The 19,078-nt window shown below is 36.4% G+C and overlaps 2 protein-coding genes and 1 non-coding gene across 10 annotated transcripts; 2 read left to right on the top strand and 1 right to left on the bottom strand.

Moving 5' to 3' along the window:
* Window positions 1–682: 682 nt before the first annotated feature.
* LOC116171353 (homocysteine S-methyltransferase 1-like) lies at window positions 683–12,830 on the top strand. 8 transcript variants are annotated; one of them, XM_031488138.1, is made up of 6 exons: window positions 683–810; window positions 11,537–11,720; window positions 11,772–11,933; window positions 11,980–12,242; window positions 12,289–12,506; window positions 12,550–12,830. In XM_031488138.1, exons 1-6 carry the CDS (start codon window positions 802–804, stop codon window positions 12,761–12,763), a joined length of 1,050 nt encoding a protein of 349 aa, XP_031343998.1. In that variant the 5' UTR covers window positions 683–801; the 3' UTR covers window positions 12,764–12,830. The 8 variants fall into 8 exon arrangements, with proteins under 8 accessions (XP_031343998.1, XP_031344000.1, XP_031344002.1 ...); XM_031488140.1 differs by lacking the exon at window positions 683–810 and adding an exon at window positions 813–951; XM_031488142.1 differs by lacking the exon at window positions 683–810 and adding an exon at window positions 1,215–1,504.
* LOC116171355 (mediator of RNA polymerase II transcription subunit 11-like) lies at window positions 12,759–13,518 on the bottom strand. Its single transcript, XM_031488143.1, has 2 exons — window positions 13,244–13,518; window positions 12,759–13,196 (listed from the first exon to the last, which is right to left on the bottom strand). Exons 1-2 carry the CDS (start codon window positions 13,317–13,319, stop codon window positions 12,841–12,843), a joined length of 432 nt encoding a protein of 143 aa, XP_031344003.1. The 5' UTR covers window positions 13,320–13,518; the 3' UTR covers window positions 12,759–12,840.
* A 1,241-nt stretch (window positions 13,519–14,759) lies between these two features.
* On the top strand, window positions 14,760–14,901 carry LOC116172874. The gene has a single exon (XR_004145793.1). It is a non-coding gene; the product is annotated as a U4 spliceosomal RNA (small nuclear RNA).
* The last annotated feature ends 4,177 nt before the right edge of the window (window positions 14,902–19,078 follow it).

Genomic DNA, 19,078 nt, shown 5'->3' with positions numbered 1-19,078 from the left:
AAACGAAATTTGATACATAGGCACTTGGGATAAAGGAAAATCAAACGCCAGTTTCAAAATCTGGTTTTGCGCATGCGCAGTGCCAACTTTTTTATTTATGGAAGAATTTAAACGAAATTTGATACATAGGCACTTGGGATAAAGGAAAATCAAACTCCAGTTTCAAAATTTGGCTTTGAGCATGCGCAGTGCCAACTTTCTTATTTATGGAGATATTTGGAATGAATTAGAATACATAGCCACTTGGAATAAAAGCAAATGCAACGCCAGCTTCCAAATTTGGTTTTGTGCATGATGTGCAGTGCCAACCTAGGTGCCCACTTTCTTATTTATGGAAGCAATCAAATGAAATTTCATACAAATACGCTTTAAATAAAGGCAAAACTAACACCAGGTTCAGAATTTGGTTTTGCACATGCTATAGCCATACCCAGGAGCTCGTTTTCTATATTTGTTTACACGTTTATTATATTATTCACATTAAATTTAAGATCGTATGACCCCTGGTATGACCTATTGACAATTATTGAAAATTATGAACAACACTAACTGCTCTTTTTTTGGCAACAGTGCTACTAAATTAATTCTATAGTAAACATTTGTACGCGTCTAAATATCTATGAATAGGGATTATTTGTTATTATCATGACGTATTATTTACAATTTCCGCTTGTTCGTATGTGCTCTTTTGATAACAGCCTGACAAATATTTGCGTGGCCGGAGTAAACTTCGCGATGGTAGTTCATCAAAAACAATAACTTTTCCACGATATTTTCTGTAAACAGATATGAAAGGCAATTATGAAATTGGTAAGCAGCCAAGCGATTGTTCAGATACAAAATCGTTTAATCCGGTAGTTTATCGGCAGCGCGTGTTGGACGTTCAGCGCGTCCAATAATAACCGTGTTCTCTGTGCTGCAAAACTTGTTAAAGTGAACAAATATTGAGCAGTAAGTGTATACCAAAAGTCTTAGCACGTCATTTTTCATTTTGCATTAGTTTTGGCACGTGTACGAAATATATGAGGTCTTAAATTAGAGCAAACAGTAACACGCCGCGTGTTCTACGATAATGCTAAAAGTGTGAAACAACAATGCATGCACTGGCCATATAGAATATTTTATCTTTATCGTTAAATGACCCGATCTTTGAAAAATGCTCTTTGTAACGTAGCAGTTAAATTCCAAAGCTCATCTTCCGATCATAAATATGTACATAATACTGCAAGTACAATAGTAGGCAATCAAGTTTATTGGTTCTTCGTCATACGAATGTTCTTCAATGAATGAATAATTCAAGTAGTGTAAGGGCAACAATATACAAAAAGGTTAACTTTTGTGCTCGTTTGACATGTAAACTGTTTTGCCTGGATTAGTTTGATTGAAACAACTTAAACTATTACCTACCTACAATCAAAAGACAAAGTTGGTGAATTGTGATCGTAAATCCATGAACTTGAGTTTGTTGCATTCTAATTGCGAATGTTGAAAAATAATTAACAAGGTCAGTAGATAATTGATTAGCAAGCGCGGAATAGAAATTATTTATACATCATTTAATATGATTCTAACCGAGTATTCAAAGAACGCAAAGAAAACCTAAAGATAGGTGCATCTTGCGAGGACATTTTGAAACTGGTAGGTGTAAACTTGTCTCCAATTAGCAAAGTCTTATTTTTTAAGGCGTTTGAAACCCTTGAAGGGGTCTTAATGTGAGGGTGAGGGAGAAATGTCACCTTCTGGGTTTCTCCCTTAAGTGACCAACATTGGTCAATATAATCACATGATGTAACAAAGTTGAGAGTGTCCCACAAACTCTACATTTATTTGCCTGAACTCCTCACCTCAATTAATTTCTATTTAGTCATTTCGTTCCAACCTTTCAATTTGTCTTATTGATAATAAAATACCTACACTCCGTTCGGGTATTATACCTAGAAATAGTTGAAATGTTCTTTGACCATTGGGAGATTGTTCATTCCCCTTTTATTTGTTGCAATACAGAAGCATAGCTGGATCCTGGTATCCGATCAAGCTAGGCAATTATTAGTGATATTGAAACCACACTTTGATAATACTCATAATCACAAAAGGTGTCGCTAACATAATTACCTAATTATGGAAGAGATACCATCACGGACATGGAAAAATAAGAAACATTAATACGTCTATCATTTTTCCTGTAATTATACAAGGTGTTTCACGCAGACCGTTACCTAAAAGTATTAAAAGACCCCCATTAATAATTTAAATCTAAAAATGTGCATACCAACATAGTTTTTCATATTCTATCGAAAGAAAATATTATCATGCTCGTGTCGGAGCACCCCAGATTTGATTGCATTTTTGAAATCTACGTGAAAATCTACCTCGTTTGATACCACATTTCCCTATACCTAGCAAAGGTTTTCAAGTTATTCAAGATTGTTCCAAAAATATGGCTCCGTTGACTTGAATTTCAAAACGTCTTCCAAAATCAACAATACTGACGTGATGTTACATGCGAATGATTTAAATTTTGATCGCCCTTCTACAGGGTGTTTTAAAATTAATACTCAAGTTTAATAACTTCGAACGTAATATAGGTAGTTGATTTTTTCAAATGAAACCTGCTTTATTTTTTTGCAGTTTCAAATGTGGACAAAAATTCTACATCGATCACATATTACATGCCTTATACCTACCTGTTTATGGTTTTCTTTTATTTTAAGATTTTCTAAAATTCGTAACCGTGATATGCATAATTTTCTTAGGAGGCCTTGAAATAAATGCGTTAGTAGATGTCATTGTACCATCTTTGGAAACATTGCCTGGGAAAAGCTGGTCTCAACTTGACGGAGCGCGGCTCATTCTATCCATGATGCTTATAATGTATTTGAACATTGCTGAAGTCAGGTGGATTAGGCCTAGGGATCCGCTCTATTGTTCAAAAACTGCCAGACATTTCGTTGAAATCAAATTTTGTTAGCACCCCCATCCTTTCAGGTAGGAATTTTGAAATGTTTTTTGCAAAATCGGAATAGTCTTTGTAACACTTATGGTTGCTGAGAAAAAAATGTTAATTGCCCGGCCAAGAATTGCAGTGATTCGTGATTTTCATATTCAAAAACCCTCAGATACCAAATTTGGTCAAAATCAAAAATTTTTTTTCGGAGCCTTATTTGGGGTGTTCCCTTTCGTAGTAGGAATTTTGAAACATTTTTGCGGAAAGGGAAAACCTATTAAAGACGTGTCACCGGTCTTTGTAACTCTTATGGTTGCTGAGAAAACAATTAAAGAAGAAATACAAATTTCACTGCTTTTTTGAGAGTGCAGGTTCCTAATCGAAACACGTAAGACCCTCGGTTTATTTGGAAAAAGTGCTTGTTTTGATCCACTCTACCACCCAATTTTTCTTACATGCTTATATCACCCGGTATATCACAACTCACTCGATATTTTTCTAGTAATTTGAGAAGGTTTTCAAGAAAAGCTGCAGTTTTTGAAAAATAATATTATAATATGATAAACGTGTATACAGGGGGAGGCGCTATTTTTTTATTCCTAAAAAAATTAAAAAGACGCTGATAACATTTAATAAACAATACATTTATTAAATGCTGATAAGTAGATATCTTTCATGCACGTGGTGCTTGACACAACGTGTGATCTAACTCTATCGCGCTGAAACACATTGATTCATTTAAAATTCCGGTGACACTGGTTGAAACATTTTTTGAAAATTGCGTAAGGAGTGCAAAAAATATATTTATTATTGCATCATTATATTTTGCAAAATGATAAACATATATATTTTGCGGTCGCCGTGTTCATATCTGCCTTTTAAATTGCGCGGGGATGTTGAGGGGTGGCGCGAAACCGAGAAACTAATCGAAAATCGTTAGTCGGGGGTTTTTGTGTATAAAAAAATAATCTACCTTTCCCAATTATCATTTTCTCTTAAAAAATTACCGCCGTTTCCCTCGTATCTCCACCCCTGGACATCCCGGCCGGGTAATTTTGAGGGCAGATCTGACTTGGCAACTACGAAAATCCCAAAGTAAGAATTTTCGAGCAGTTTCTCGGGACTGTTAATTTTTCACCTCACTGCATCCGTGTATACTCCTTAGGTATTTAAGAACAATGAGCCTTTTATAAGAAAGGTGTGCCGATTATGGCATCGCAATCAATCAAGTAATTTTCTTGTGACATATGCTTTGTATCTACTTTGAAAAAAAAATTATTTTTAGCGCTTCTTTGATTCTCAAGAAAATTATTATTTCACTAACTGTCGGGTGTTAGGGTGCCTTTTATGAATCTATCGAGATTTCGCCAAATGAATATCGTATATACCTTTCGGGTTTTCGGCATTATATTGGTACTGTACTGCTATCCCTGCATCACTGTAAGCCATTCCTGAAGTCGATAATTTATGAATCATCTTTAAATGTCTCTTTAAAAATCAATCGAGATCTCGACAACGACGTACGGCAGAATCTGGGGGTTTTCAGCATTAGGTTCGTACCATCGAGTTATTTCTGCATCATTTAGTTTGAAAACTGAATGTGCAGAACATACTTTCGTACTTAACCTGACCCAATTTCTTACAACAGCAATTAACTAGGTTTGCGTAACGCAAGGGGTAAGAGTTTTTGGCCACATAAATAAGAACAATATTTAAAATCTGTTTTCAAATTTACAAAATTTAAGTCGAGTGGTTTCACCATCTCACGGATATGCTCAGGCATGAAATTTCAGATCTTAGGGTAGGAATTTTGGGAATACTTTTTACAAGATCGGAAAATGCGTTTTATATGCTAGGTTTATTCAGAAAAAATGTTGACATTGGTTCTATCCACGAGAATGCCAAATTTGGTTAAGGTAAGGTTATTTTATTTCAAGTTCGCACCCATATACCTACCGCTGTAGGAATATAGGCCGATTTATAAACTTTGTCGCCCGCGTTCGCGCTGGCAGTTCGTAGTTCACCGAAGATATTGACTAATGGAAAAAGAGTACCCATTTGACACGCAAATTAGTGTCAAACTCCAACTGTCAAAGTTACTCATTTTGGCGTGTGAAGTGTATTAACATCCTTTATAAGATTTTGATATATGCTCATTCATCATAAATCTTTCACAGAAATAATTCCGGTCCCTTTCATGAACAAACTGTAAACTAAACCGAAGTAAGCTCTGCAACGACGGACGAGAACGTAAAGTTTATAAATCTGCCTTATATCCCGCATCCGTACCGCTTCCGCTCCCGTGTCCGCTTTCCCGAGCCGGTTTGAGTGTACATTTATTGTTTGTGCACCAGTTCTAGATGGGTTCTGGTGACGGCTTTCAATCTAAATAAAATCAGTCCTCTCCGTGCTCTGTCCGGACCGGCTATACAATCCTCGCTGATAACGTTTCTTTGGCGTGGAATTAAAATTGGCCCTCCAACTGCGCTCTGCACGGACCGGCTATAGAATCCTCGCCCCTGCCATAGAGATCTTGACAATCCATTAGCGAACACTTCACTCATATTTATCGGTTCCCTGTTTGTATCTGTCGACCTTATTTATATTAGTGTTATTGTTAATGTTAATTTTCTTGTATTAGGGTACTAACATATTACATCATCGAAAAGAGAAAAAAAATCTCTATAAAATGAGCCTAATGAAAAGGTGTACAGGTGGCAATTTCTTTAGATCAATTTCGAGCATTCTGCAGGCTACTCCTAATTACGCTTTCCTGCAGTTTTCCTAATCCGTAAGCTAAATACCGGAATATAGACCGGAATAGTATAAAACCTTCTGCAGGGGCACCCCTAAACACATTATGCGGGTCACTCTGTAATTGGGCGCGAGCCTGTTGAGGGCCCAGAAAAAGAAGAACAATAAATAAATAAATAAACTAAGATCCAAATTTGGAAATGTTCACAAAGCTATGTTTTGAGCTCAAAAAAGCTGAACATATGTTATTGGCGTAATTACTTGCTGCCAACACAACGAAGAGTATATTTGGTACAGTGACGTGGCCAAGATCACTGGAGCGCAATAGTAGCTTCAGATGGAAAAATCCGAAAAAGAGCACACGAGATATCCAGGTGCTTAAAGAAGATGGTCGTACTTACGTATGCATCCACTTATATTCAAATTATAGGCTCCAGCATGAGAGAAAAGTGGGTCTTCATCACACTAAATTCAGTTAATCGCCAGAAATTGCAATTAAACCGACATTGAATTTTAAAAAAATGCATACAACGACTGTTAAACTTTACCAATATTTTTAAGTGAAGTCTCAAGGAAAAGAAAACGACGAAATTCGGACGAAACCATTGTCTCGAGTATTTGATACAATATTGTTTGATTTTAATGGTTTGCAACTGAGCGGCTAAAAAAAATATCAAATTAGGAAACATGAAATTATTTGGCACAGCTATACCTGCTCCTTGAGGGACCGACCTCTAGTTCTATCAAAGGAAACATTAACAAGATTTCTACTGTCCTTGTACGATTGCATAGAAAGAAAAGCGGAAAAAATGATATCGCATTTTCTATTTCGAAAAATGCGTCTCGTCCCAAAGTAGGCTTGTCTTTATATGCCCGTAATACGTTATGTACGTTTATAACTGGCTTAAAACAATATTTGTATACGAAAAAGGCCATCAAAAGAAAGCGAATAAGATCTAAACTAAAAGACATTTGTATATTCCTCCCCTAAAAAAACGTACAAAATTAAAATGCATGTCCTGTCTCGAGTCCATATTTTACATAATCTCAAGAATGAAGCTTATGTGATCTAAAATGATTTAATGTTGGAGTTACCTATACCTACCTGAAACTTACACTATAAATTAGTCATCTTTAATAAGCAGACTTACGGTACCTCAAGTTTCAATGAAAATGTCGAACAAATATTTAGCAACTACCGAAGTCTCGATCAAAGATATAGGTAGGTAGCATGTTCCAAAGCAATTTGGAGGAGATTAAATCGTTCAACAATTGCATTCCTCGGGGAAATACAATGTCATATAGAATGACGTTCAATTTCGCTTCACCTTACGACTTTCTTTTTGTTAAACTACAGTGTATTTTACATTTTTCCAAGGAATGAGAAATTGGTTTGTTCTCACCAGTGAATTTTGCATTGCATCTTGCGTCAATACATAATGCATGGCTGTAGAATAATTTGTTTTTCAATAAACGTAAGGTCGGTATTTGTACGTGCCCTTCTCATAAACATAGAATAATTACAAAAGCAAATTGGGCCTTTCATTTGAACCCGTGCATGATATACCTAATGTTTAAACAATGTCTATTTTCGATTTTTAACTAGGAAATTTGCAAGCAACTGGTGTTAATTATGCTTCCGTCGACGTGATAAGCTGTTCAAAAATTAATCCCCCACTATGAAAGGCGGAGAAATTGCATACGCAAACATGTTCATTTTCTTTCATAAGGCCGAAAACCCCACAGGAGACGTTAAATGCATGATAATCATTCCTCGTTTCGTTAAAATTTCATAACACTGCAAAAAGTTAAGTAATTTGTTACGGCGTTATAATATATTATTCCCATAAAAATGTGAGAGAACTTCCTCCTTTATGAGTGTTTTAGCCATACCCATAATGTCAAGCGTATGGGTAAAACATGATGGGTATTACCTCGAGGAATTAAAGCGGAAAATATGCATCTTGCTGAAACACCAATTTTCTAGAAAATGTGTTCGCGTTATTACGTTCTTTTCTTTCACGTATAATCTATGGGAAAAGGTTTTTAATTAAACGTTGCAGAATATAATTATCCCTAACAAAGAGTTGGAATTTTACCTATGCCATTTTACTTACACTCTATAATCAAAAGATACCGCAATTACAATTCCCCATTTGATTATGCGGTGTTTTAGGAGGAAAATTAATTAAATTAGTCCGTGATTACTTTCGCATCCGGTGGTGGTACCACGAGCACGCTTAAGATCATAAGATGCAAGTGCAGCACGAACAGTGACTATGCTACTTATTATTAACCAAGCGAAGCGTGCAGCATTCCTGCTCAATTTAATTTACGAAGGATTCTACTTGTGGTAAAATCCCTTCATTTTACGCAATGTATGCTAGATAGAGGCAATAATTATCTAAATTTCTACCTTCGATTCTCTGTTTGCTCAATCCCTCTGGAGCTCGAAAGTCCCATCTTACACCCTGTAATTTTTTAAGTGAACTTGAAATATCGCTTTTAAATCCCTCTCAGTGCGGGAGATGATAACAAAATGTTACGTGATCGGCTTGAGTGCCAGAAATGGCCCAGTACAAGTTCATTTTCCCTATTTGTGTGCATGGGGACGGAGGCGAGTGGCCATATTATAGCGCAAATATTCACTGTTTTAATGACAAATGCAATTGTCTGGAGTTGTGGAGTCCCCCACTCCCCAAGACCCTTATTGCCTACACACAAAAAACTACGATATGCGAGCACGTAACCAATGGTGGGCCTACGTGGGCACCTTTCCTTTCTGCGCATTTTACAACAAAATTGGGTGCGCTTTGGCAGTCTGTCTGGCTGTCCGTCCGTCCGAGACCCAAACTACTCCTCCAGTTTTTAATATATTTAAGTCATTCTATTTGTATTGAGTAGCTTAATTTATAGCTCTGGATCTGAGACAAGAGAAATCTTTACGATTAATATACGCAGAGTGCCCGATGTCAACGTTCTTATTTACTGAAATATTTTTTCAAATTTTAACCACAGATACTTCTAGTAACGGCAAACATATCGCATACTGAGTAAATATCAGATGTGCGCGTGCGCAGGCTACGCAATACCGATTTTTTATTTATGGAGGCATTTCTTTGAAAAAATGCAGAAGCAGAAAAAGAGCTAACTTACGGCACGCAAAATGGCAAAAGATACCCACAAAATCTAGCATTAGCTTTTAAAGAAATCCAGAGCTTGGGCAAGTAGAGTTGGAAATTTCCCGCTCCTCGCTGTATTTATGACTCAAATTAATTCGGTTTTTAATTAATTGCTCGGCCAGCAACTATCGGAAAAATATTAGATGGACATCGGACTTCCCATTTTTTAAGCGCGCTTAGTTTGAGATAACTTTGAACTCCGTCTGCCCGTTTTTTCTACAACTCATCAAAACGTCATACCCAATTAATCGCATTCAAACTTCAATACTCATTAATCCCTAGACCTGACTGTAATTTCCCGGCGCAACAACTGTTGTCATTATTTACACTCCGGTATGTCTTCAAAACTGATAACGTGTAAATAACTCGATTTGGAACTCGTTTCTATCCTGGTTTTCGCTTATTATGGGAATCTAAAATGATTAATAATTTATTAACGGCGCTTTAATTATATAATTAAATTATTAATTGACTCGCTTCTTCCCTGGCAAGAGAGCATTCGGCGGTTACAAAAAAAAACATCCAAAAATTCCTACCTGAACGGTTTGAATCCTGATAAATTCATTACAAAACTTACGTGCTTAGCGGTGGTATAATAAACAATTACTCAAAAATGCAAACACAAATATCACACTACTCGAGCTAATAATTAACTTCAGAAACCCCTTACTATCGAATCACCAAACTTACAACGCTTCTCGATACCGGGTGTTAAGCAAAGCTTTTTTGAAAGTTTATAATAATGTACATACCAAAAATAAATAAATTACCTCTAGTAACAGTTTAAAATAACATAAAAAGTAAACTTATTTTCATTTACCTAGAGGCCCTTTGGATACATTCAACACTTGTGGAGCGGAATGTTAGCAATGATTCCTCATAAGGGCATTGTCAGAAGGTAACAAGTTACAAGAGCATGAGAGCGGTGGGAGTAGTATAAATAGTCGCGTAATTACAAAAAAAACAATGATGCGGAGCGAGAGTCCACTGTACGTTAACAGTGTAGGCTAAAATGAGGACAAAACTTGTGACTAAAAGAACGCTTTAGAAATTTTTGAAAAATCTTTGGAAATAACTGAGCTTCCACCAAGAAACTGAAAACGTCAAACTTTGTTTTCATTTTCCCAAGCTTAAATGGTCCGAAATGGACTGTTAGCAGAATTTTCATAACACGCTAGATGTTCTTAGTTCTAGAGCGGAGATCCCAATGGTGGGCCACGAATTTGAAACACCCCGTACTGAAATGAATAATTATATTATGTCGTTAGATAACTTGAGAATGGGTCTTTTTATGGCATCCATTAAAAAAAATGACAATTCCAACGGTAATTTAAATCATGCAACTGATATACACGTGATTCCTATAGCATTTTTAGCGCATGTTCCAACAGTTTTCAAGATATTTTGTTCGTTCTTTTTGCATTCGGGAGCTTATAGCTCTGGCACCTCATTCAAAAATGTTGAATGCGCAAACTGCACGCAATGTGAACTTTCCTATTTATAGAGATATTGTTTTGAAATTTTAACTACAAATACTTTCAAGTAAAAACAAGCATATCACATATTGTTCAATTTAGATGTGCATGAGTTCATATACGGTGCTTATGACAATTTTTTAGAGTTCGATCTTCATGTTCTGAGGATCGCTCCTGCTTAGTCTCTAAAGTAAGATATTGAAAAATGATCCCCAAATAGTGATGTGGATTGAAAAATAACGATTTGTAAGTTACATAAAAACGGTTATATTACGCGTAACTTACAAGAGGTCGGTTTTTTTATGTAATTTATGTCTTTTATGAAATTTACATAACTTACGTTTTTTATTTAAAAAACCGTAAGTTACATAAACATAAATTACACAAAATTACATAAATATAATTACAAAATATACCTATTTGATACATTTTGATCTGTACTACTACAGACCATCAACGGTACTATACCAACGTAAACGATTCACCCTTGAATCTAGTTTGGTTTAATGAAGAGGATACAGTGTTTTTGTTTTCAAACACTCGCAAAATTCAAAAAGGTTTATGGAATATTTAAAAAAACAAAAAACATAAACAATTGGTAATTTTACACGTAATATTACGCACTTTAAAAAAAACGTGTAATTTAACATCACTAGCCCCAAATCAATGAATATACAGGGCCGAATTCTGAAAATTAATCAAGAGTAAACCGTCTTTATTTTAGCAGATATAACAAAAATGTATTTAAACTAGAGGGACTCTAACCACAGGAACCACAGGCACTGCGCAGAGCTCTTCTGTCACGTGACGTGAAATTTTAGGTTAAGTTGTAATTGAATTTCGAAGGAAAATTTAGTCATAAAAGTCCAAAAAATGGAAAAGATCTGTAAAACTAGTGTGGAAAGATAAAGTCTTAATATCAGTAGCTACAGTTACCTACTTGCCATGTTTGATTGTGTATAAGTACTCGTTATGAGGTTCCCATTGTGCCTTTTAGATTATTTGGACTCCCAAAGTATATGATTACATAAGGGATTTATTCATGATAGTGTCACTGATATGATCCATTCACTTTGTGATCGAAAAGGTACCTATCTACAATGTGTATATGTATGTCTCTCTTTAAAATTGGCGCACTTCGCGATACAAACTATCTTTCAGTTAAAATTATTCTATTTCAGATCATGGCTCCATTCAATATTACAAACCTTAACTCGGACAACATTCACGTCTTAGATGGAGGATTTGCCACTCAACTTGGATGTCACATTGTGGATCACATCGATGGTGATCCACTTTGGAGCGCAAGATTTTTAAAAACGCAGCCGCAGGCAGTAATTGACACACATCTAGATTTTCTTAGAGGTGCATTTATCATACATGTGTCTTGGGAATGTCTAAAACGTCTAATTTTAGCCGGTGCCGACGTGATTATGACCAACACCTACCAAGCTAGCATCCCCGGGTTTCAGAAGTATCTAAATTTGTCAGCAGAAGAAGGATACGATCTAATCAAGGAAGCGGTCAACTATGCCAAAATTGCGTGTGATAGGTTTCAAGAGGAGTTTTCCGATAACTGTAATACAATTTTCAGATTGAACGAAGTAAGCATAACAATTTTCAGCAAGACTGCCACTCATTGTGGGATCTGTGGGACCATACGGGGCATCCTTGCATGACGGCTCCGAATATACGGGGGCCTATGGTGCTACAACTCCAATAGAAGTGATGAGAGAATGGCATAGACCAAGAATTCAAGCGTTGGTGGATGCTGGCATTCGCATGCTTGGTATTGAAACAATTCCGTGTTGTGTCGAGGCTGAAATGCTCGTGGAATTAATTAAGGAGTATCCAGATGTTAAAGCTTGGGTCGCCTTTAGTTGTAACGTGAGTATATCAGTCATTAATACCTTAATCCGTCTTCTAACTGTAGCATGATGGAAAATGTCTAGTAAATGGAGATAATTTCCAGAAGGCTGCAAGAAAATGTTACGACCTTAACCCCGAACAAATTGTAGCTGTGGGAGTCAACTGCTTGGCACCCAAATTAGTCGAATCACTCTTTAAAGACTTTAACGTAAATCGTCCCAAAAATCCAGTGCCATTAATTGTTTATCCAAACAGCGGCGAAACTTACAGTGTCGATTTAGGGTAAGTTAATGTAGATGGCACAAATTCAAACTAATTTAAATAGAGATAGGTGGATAAATCGTGATAAATGCGAATCATTAGTGTCGTATATCCCGAAATGGCTGGATTTGGGTGCGACGTGGGTAGGTGGCTGCTGCCGCACGTATGCGTCTGACATTACTAGGATAAAGAGCGAAGTTATGAAGTGGCAACATGCCCAAGAGCAAAACCGAATAACAGAAAATGGATCACACAAAAATAACACTAACCACCTATGATAAATCTTTTAATTTTACCTGTTATGTACTTTGCATCAAATTTTATAAATAAAAATCTATTGTGTAATTTGTCTACTCTACGAGGAAGATGGCATTCCCGCTGTAGGTGCGCTGCTTGGGCCTGTCGCGATACCATTAGTAATGGCTTGTTGATTACGTGATGTTCTGCCCTGTAAATGTTTCACTTTAAGCCTGTCTAATTCGTTTACTCGGGATCTGGCATGCTCCAATCTATGCCATGCCATTTGTAAAACTTTCTGGGAAGCGTAGCCAGAGCCTTCGTGTGGTTGACCCGTAGACACTTGGGTCAAATAGTTAATCTGATCAGTAAGTTTAGTCTCTACAACGCCTAATGTTTTAAGAAACGTCTGTGTATGGTTTTCGGCCTGTTTTAAACTGGACTTTTCTTTACTAAGTTCCACAAATGCTTGCCCTATAAATGAAAAAATTAACAGCAAGTTCCACTTATTCAGTAATTACCTGCAGTATGAAGACATGTTATTATATCTTTCTCAATCGAGTCTAATACTTGTATTCGTTCCATAGGAGCAGTCATGGTTAATAGCACTTCAACTTCAACATATATTTTAGTTAATTAGTACAGAAAGTTCCAATAACTGCTATTGTTAATAGCTACACGTGAGAAATAAATCGCGTAATTACGTTTGAAAATAACCATTAGATGTTTTCTTTATGGAAAATATAAAAATAATAAATCTTACGACATAACCTCAAAATGAAAGTTTGGTGAATAAACTGACAACCATGGATAATTTCCTACAAATAATGCGCCGTTTACACCAAGTTCAAATATACAGTAAGATCTGTTTATTCATTTAGTAACGACGATCGTGGATAAAAACTGTAGTAATATACAAACACCTTATTTATGGTCTCATTCGGATCTAGTTTGTTGTCTGGGTTTGTTGTATTATATAATTTCATATTGTATAAGCAAGTTGTAGTGTATTTCAGTTCAGTTAGTCAGTTCTAACTTCGATCCGCTTGAGTTACCTTATAAAAAGTGATAAATAATTATTACTGTGATAAATTAATTCATTTTAAGACTGTTATAAATTTATTGTTAATTAGTTGAATAAATAAAGCGTTTAATTAAATTTACGTTATAATATATGCTATATGTATTACTGCAATTTTGCAATCATTATTTCTTAATAATTAAAATAACTGTATCTGTATTTTGAAGTAATACCTACATTTACCTACATCTCATAGAAGTGTAGGCATTTCCTATTGAATATAAAGTGATTCGGAAAAAAAACAAAGCATTAAGAATACAAAGAATTCATTTTATATGTAATTTTTATATGTAATTTTGGGTCCTTTGTAGGTTCCACTGATACGGTACAATGAATTGTCCTTGAATCCATAACAATTCTAAGAACCTGGAAAAACCATAAACAGTTGGAAGCATTCGAAATGGGGTAATCTGCAAAAACGGAAGAAGAGTCATGAATATCGCAAATATGTGGTCATTGAATAAAAAAATAAAGAATTCATAATGATATGGTTGAGTTTTGAGGTACCTGCCTAATATTAACAATTAACAAACATTTCTTCCGGTTGCTCCACCACCAGATTCTTTATTTCAAACTGTTCACATTCTTCCCTTTCTTTAAATTCTTTGCACTTCCGAGTTCTTTTACTCATATTTTGTTATGACATGATGGTTCATGACCGTATTAAAAGTGTAACCAAATTTGTTAGGAGAAGCCTTGATCATAATATACAGTATATTTACGCATTAAACAGTTTATTTATAAAGTATAAATCGATCTATTTCAATTACCTACACAAAATTGGTAGATACTTGATAATGATACAAAATAAGTACCTGATACAAAGGTGTAGTATTATATCTTTGCCTGATATCATGCGGCAAATATCCCTGACGCTAGATGGCGTCCCCAGTATTGCTGTTAGTTGAATAGATGGCGGCGTTAGCTAACATTCACGATTTTCGAATAATGAAGTCAGCTTTGCGCAGTGGCGATATTGTAACCAATGAAGGAATACTGAGGTGCAATTATTGCTAGTTGAAAACTTTATACCAATACCCCGCCAAGTGGACGTGAAATACCGTCCGCTAAGGCAATTTTTGACAACCTCTACGGGGGTTATTTTTTAAATAAGCATAATGACTGCGGATTCTTTTAAGACAATGTCACATTATCATACAGTGTGTGTGTTTGTATGTAAACTGGACTAATGATGATCATTTTTGATCGCATTTTTCTGACTTTTTAAACTCTCAAGGTTTCTCGAGCCCTTCGTGTACTGTATATTGTTCAGAAGGTTTTAGACACTTTCCAGAGCGTCATTATTTGCTTATGGGGAGGTTTCAATAGGCGATTTGGAAATGATCCGGGTAAGTTCCGTAAAACCCTCTAAGGGCCGGTTTTACAATTACACTTTTACGCAGAATAAGATATCCTTGGAATACCGAGGCACCAGTGGATGCGCTCACCGATGCTATTCGGGAGGTTGTGGGTTCGAATCCCGCTGCCGACTGCTCTGTCTGGGGTTTTGTCAGGGGGTTTTCCTCAGACATACTGTAACGAGTGGTTTTATTTCGCGCCAAATTTCATTAAAAAATTCGAAATTGCTTGTCATGATAGTGCAGGTCACCCTGTATATTTCATTATTTGTTCCGGTTAGAAATTTTGTGTTTGGGCATTTCGATTCGCTCAAGACTATGGTCCGATAGATTTAATTTCGCTCAGATTTAATTTCGTCGTGGGAAGAGTGCAAAGTTGATTGACGTCATCATGAGTAATGCGAGTTTTTGTCGTTCGTTTATCAACTTTGGCGCCGTCTAGACCGAGAATAGGAGCGGATATAGCACCGAGCCATCAAGAGATAAGGGGTTTTAAATTCGTCAGCAGAAAACCGTGAGATCAGTTTATTCAGCAGTTCCTGGAGGTTGACGACGAAGTTAGAGTGGGTTAAGTCTTCTTTATCTAAACCAATGGGAGAATTTCTAGCGGGAGCCATTTTTGTTTTATGGTAATTTGGGTGTGGTTTTCTCAGTTCAATTCTGAAGAAGGGGATCGTTTTTGGGGAGACTCGCGGTTAGTACGTCAAGCGGTCAACACGTACCTTGAGCGATCGTTTTGGTACACTTAGCGTTTTGAGCCACCGGTTTATTTCGGTTGCTCGCAGTTGCGTGCTTTTTGCACCCGTTTCGAAGTGTTATTTTCTTTTCGCGTTGATTTTTTGGCGACGAAGACCCAGGTTCCGATCAGGTGATATTTTGGCGAACCCTTGAGCTTCACCCCAGTTTACTTTGGATGCAGTGAATCGCGTTAGGATACGTTGTGATTTCTCGAGGATATATAATTCAAAGTGCTGCCCTAGTCCTCAAGGCGCCGATATTCGGGATCCGCCCCAGGTGGAATTTCCTACTAGTGCCGTACGGTCATTTGTCGAAGGAGCGCTGCGTTTTGGAGAGATATTTGCCCCAAGAAGAGCTGGTGAAATAATACGTCGAACCACCCAAGAACAAATAGCGGTTTACCGTCGGATAGTGATCATAAAAATTTGTGTTCTGCCGTGCCGCTAACTCAAAAATCTGTCTCCCGCAGGCGATCAAAGTTAATAAACTCTAAGAGCCGGTGGAAGGAAATAGTAGGGGTCACTGTTTAAATTAAATACACCGCTGTGTAGAAAACTTTGGCAACTAGCCGTCTCCCACTCGCCACGCGAAGGATTTCCTGGACTAAGCTTCAGTTCAAACACTAAACTTTGCTTTCGTTCCGAGGAAGGATAGGCACCGTGGATTTTGTTTCCGTGTGTTAATTTCAAGCCACCCCCTAGGAAGTCACAGAGACCTAAGTGTCAGGTTTTATCACATCCACCCTGTACCAGAGGAAAGAGCAGTTCACAAGATCGGCTGTACAAATGTTGTAAAGGTTAGTCTAATTAAATTTGTAACATTCTGTAAAATTCCACTTTTTGGTAAGGAAGCTATAGAAAAAATTTTGATTTGATTGTTTATTAAAGTCCAATGAACGATTACCAAAGAGTAGGATAAATTTTTGTGTTTATTTAAATAAGTCCCAGCCCACGATGGAGTAAAAACCGATGACCTGTTGTTGAAATTTTCAAACTGTAGAGGATGGCCACCCCTTGAGTAAATTAGTCTCACCTGGTAGGATTTTTTATTTAGTTTAGTTGTCATTGTTAAGCTCAGAGGTGGGTACCTATTTCGAATGAATTTATTTGAAATACGTATTTAAAATAGAAAATGCCATTTTATATTTTGTATTTTAAATACTGTAGATAAAATCATTTTCTATTTTAAATAAATCAGTATAACTATTTTCTATTTAAAATAACGTAGTATAGATTCGATTCAAAGTTTTTCTGGTTTACCTGCAAATGTGATCTGTGGAAAGAAAATAAAAATGGTGATCTGTGGTAAATAAGTGCATCAAAACGCTTCCTTGCACAAAACGTGCTTGGCTTGCTTGTGTTGTTGTGGCTTGCTTGTTTACGTGATTTCTGTGGTTTACGCACGCGGCTCTTGCTGAAAGGCTGTTTTCATACGCAGGGATGATCATGCGACCAAAACGTCGATGCATGAATGATGATACATTTGAAAAACTTTTAATAATTAAAGCTAATGTAAATTTTATTGAAAATAAATAAATTGTAAAACCATTTTGTATTCGAAATGTTATTTTTTTATTTAATTAATTAATTAATTAATTTTATTTTTCTATTTTGTATTTTAAATAAATGTACAAAAACCATTTTGCATTTTACATTTTAAATACAATATCTGAATACATTTTGCATTTTCCATTTTAAATACTTATTTAAATGCATTTTACCCACCTCTGGTTAAGCTAGTGTTTTTACAAGGAGGGGAGAAGAACTGCTAGATCCCTGTAATTTGTTTGTATCTCTAATATCATTTCAATATATTATCTATTTGGTTTCAATGTGCCTATGTCTTTAACGAAGAACGAGGGGAAGGAAAGAGAGGAGTAGGAGTTGAGGCAGGAGACTGGTAGGCGGCAGGTTAAGGTTTGTTACGCAGTTTCAAAAGAGTTAAAAGCCCACCGATTTGAGTTAGCCGGAGCATTTATTTTTATCGATTGAGCAGCCTGAGAAGAAGACGGTTTGCCTTGCCGGGCGGAACCGATGGCAATTTTCAAGTCCAGAAGGAACCCCCGTAGCAATACGTAGCTTCGCATAATGCTAGCATTATGTTGAAATCTACGAGGCGAATGCTGGAGCAGTACTCTCCCCCTCAGCACCCTAACTCCGTTCCTTCCGTTCCCATCCCTAACTTTACCCATCCTTACAATCCCGTTCTCTGGCTGAAGAGGGCCAGGAAGCCCTGAGCAGCCCGCCTCCGGTATCCCTGTAGTCAGGGGTGCCGGAGGAATGAAACACGTTGGCCTTTTTCCCTTTTTATCCTTGGAATAACTGATGCCATGGCAACATGTAACTCATTGGTTGACAGAATTGTAACCAACGCAACCGTCGACATTTATTCTAGGTATATTGTACATAGAATTGGCCCTAAGTCACCTCATATAAAATACTCTCTGTGGACTGTACCATACTAAAAAGCGCCATTTTTGAAAACTTTAAACAGTAATTATAAAAGTACGTTGTAGTTATTCATGCATCAAGGGCATTAAGGCGATATTTATACTGAAGGTTAAATATTGAGTAATGCCTGAGGAGCATACACCATTTCATTTTTCATCGTTCCGAAGAATGCATTTCCAATATACAAAAATCATGATTATTGTTTGCCCAACATTAAAGTGCTTCATACGAATCAAGTTGCATCTTTTTTATTACATAATATAACCCCGTCAATCAATTTGACAGGCCGTTTGAGGGCATAATGAGATGAAAATCCATTATGCCCTTGGGCGTAATAGACTGCTTCATATATCACATATGACAGATATAATTGCGACATATAATAGGCAAATGAAAAATAAAGTAAGTATTGTCACGGGTAATGTATATTTCTAGTGCATTACTGAATAGTGAGGTGTTTCAGTACGCTAAGTACCATATTAGTACCACACATAATATTTGCTACTGACAGTACTGCGGTAGATATAATGCTTGTAGTATTTGCCTATATTAAGATTTCAAGTAAAAATAATATATTTGTTGCTGAATACTGGTTACTTTTAGTACAATTATAAAGTATTAGTGATAGCTCTGCTATATAATCCACTTACATTTTATTATTATACATTTATTATAAACTTAATGCTTTAGCATTTCCTGTCACTGGAGATATCCTCGACAAGGAAAAAT

This window comes from Photinus pyralis, unplaced genomic scaffold (assembly GCF_008802855.1).
Source record: "Photinus pyralis isolate 1611_PpyrPB1 unplaced genomic scaffold, Ppyr1.3 Ppyr1.4_LG5, whole genome shotgun sequence".
NCBI lineage: Eukaryota > Metazoa > Arthropoda > Insecta > Coleoptera > Lampyridae > Photinus > Photinus pyralis.
This window is presented reverse-complemented; position numbering and strand designations above follow the sequence as displayed.

Bases quoted from the DNA above. Each gene is read 5' to 3' on its own strand.
- LOC116171355 (XM_031488143.1), bottom strand. From the start codon at position 13,319: ATGACTGCTCCTATGGAACGAATACAAGTATTAGACTCGATTGAGAAA. The intron at 13,197-13,243 runs GTAATTACTGAA...TTTCATTTATAG, and splicing joins AACATGTCTTCATACTGCAG to GGCAAGCATTTGTGGAACTT.
- LOC116171353 (XM_031488135.1), top strand. From the start codon at position 11,415: ATGATCCATTCACTTTGTGATCGAAAAG. The intron at 11,443-11,516 runs GTACCTATCTAC...ACTATCTTTCAG, and splicing joins TTCACTTTGTGATCGAAAAG to TTAAAATTATTCTATTTCAG. The intron at 12,243-12,288 runs GTGAGTATATCA...TTCTAACTGTAG, and splicing joins GGGTCGCCTTTAGTTGTAAC to CATGATGGAAAATGTCTAGT.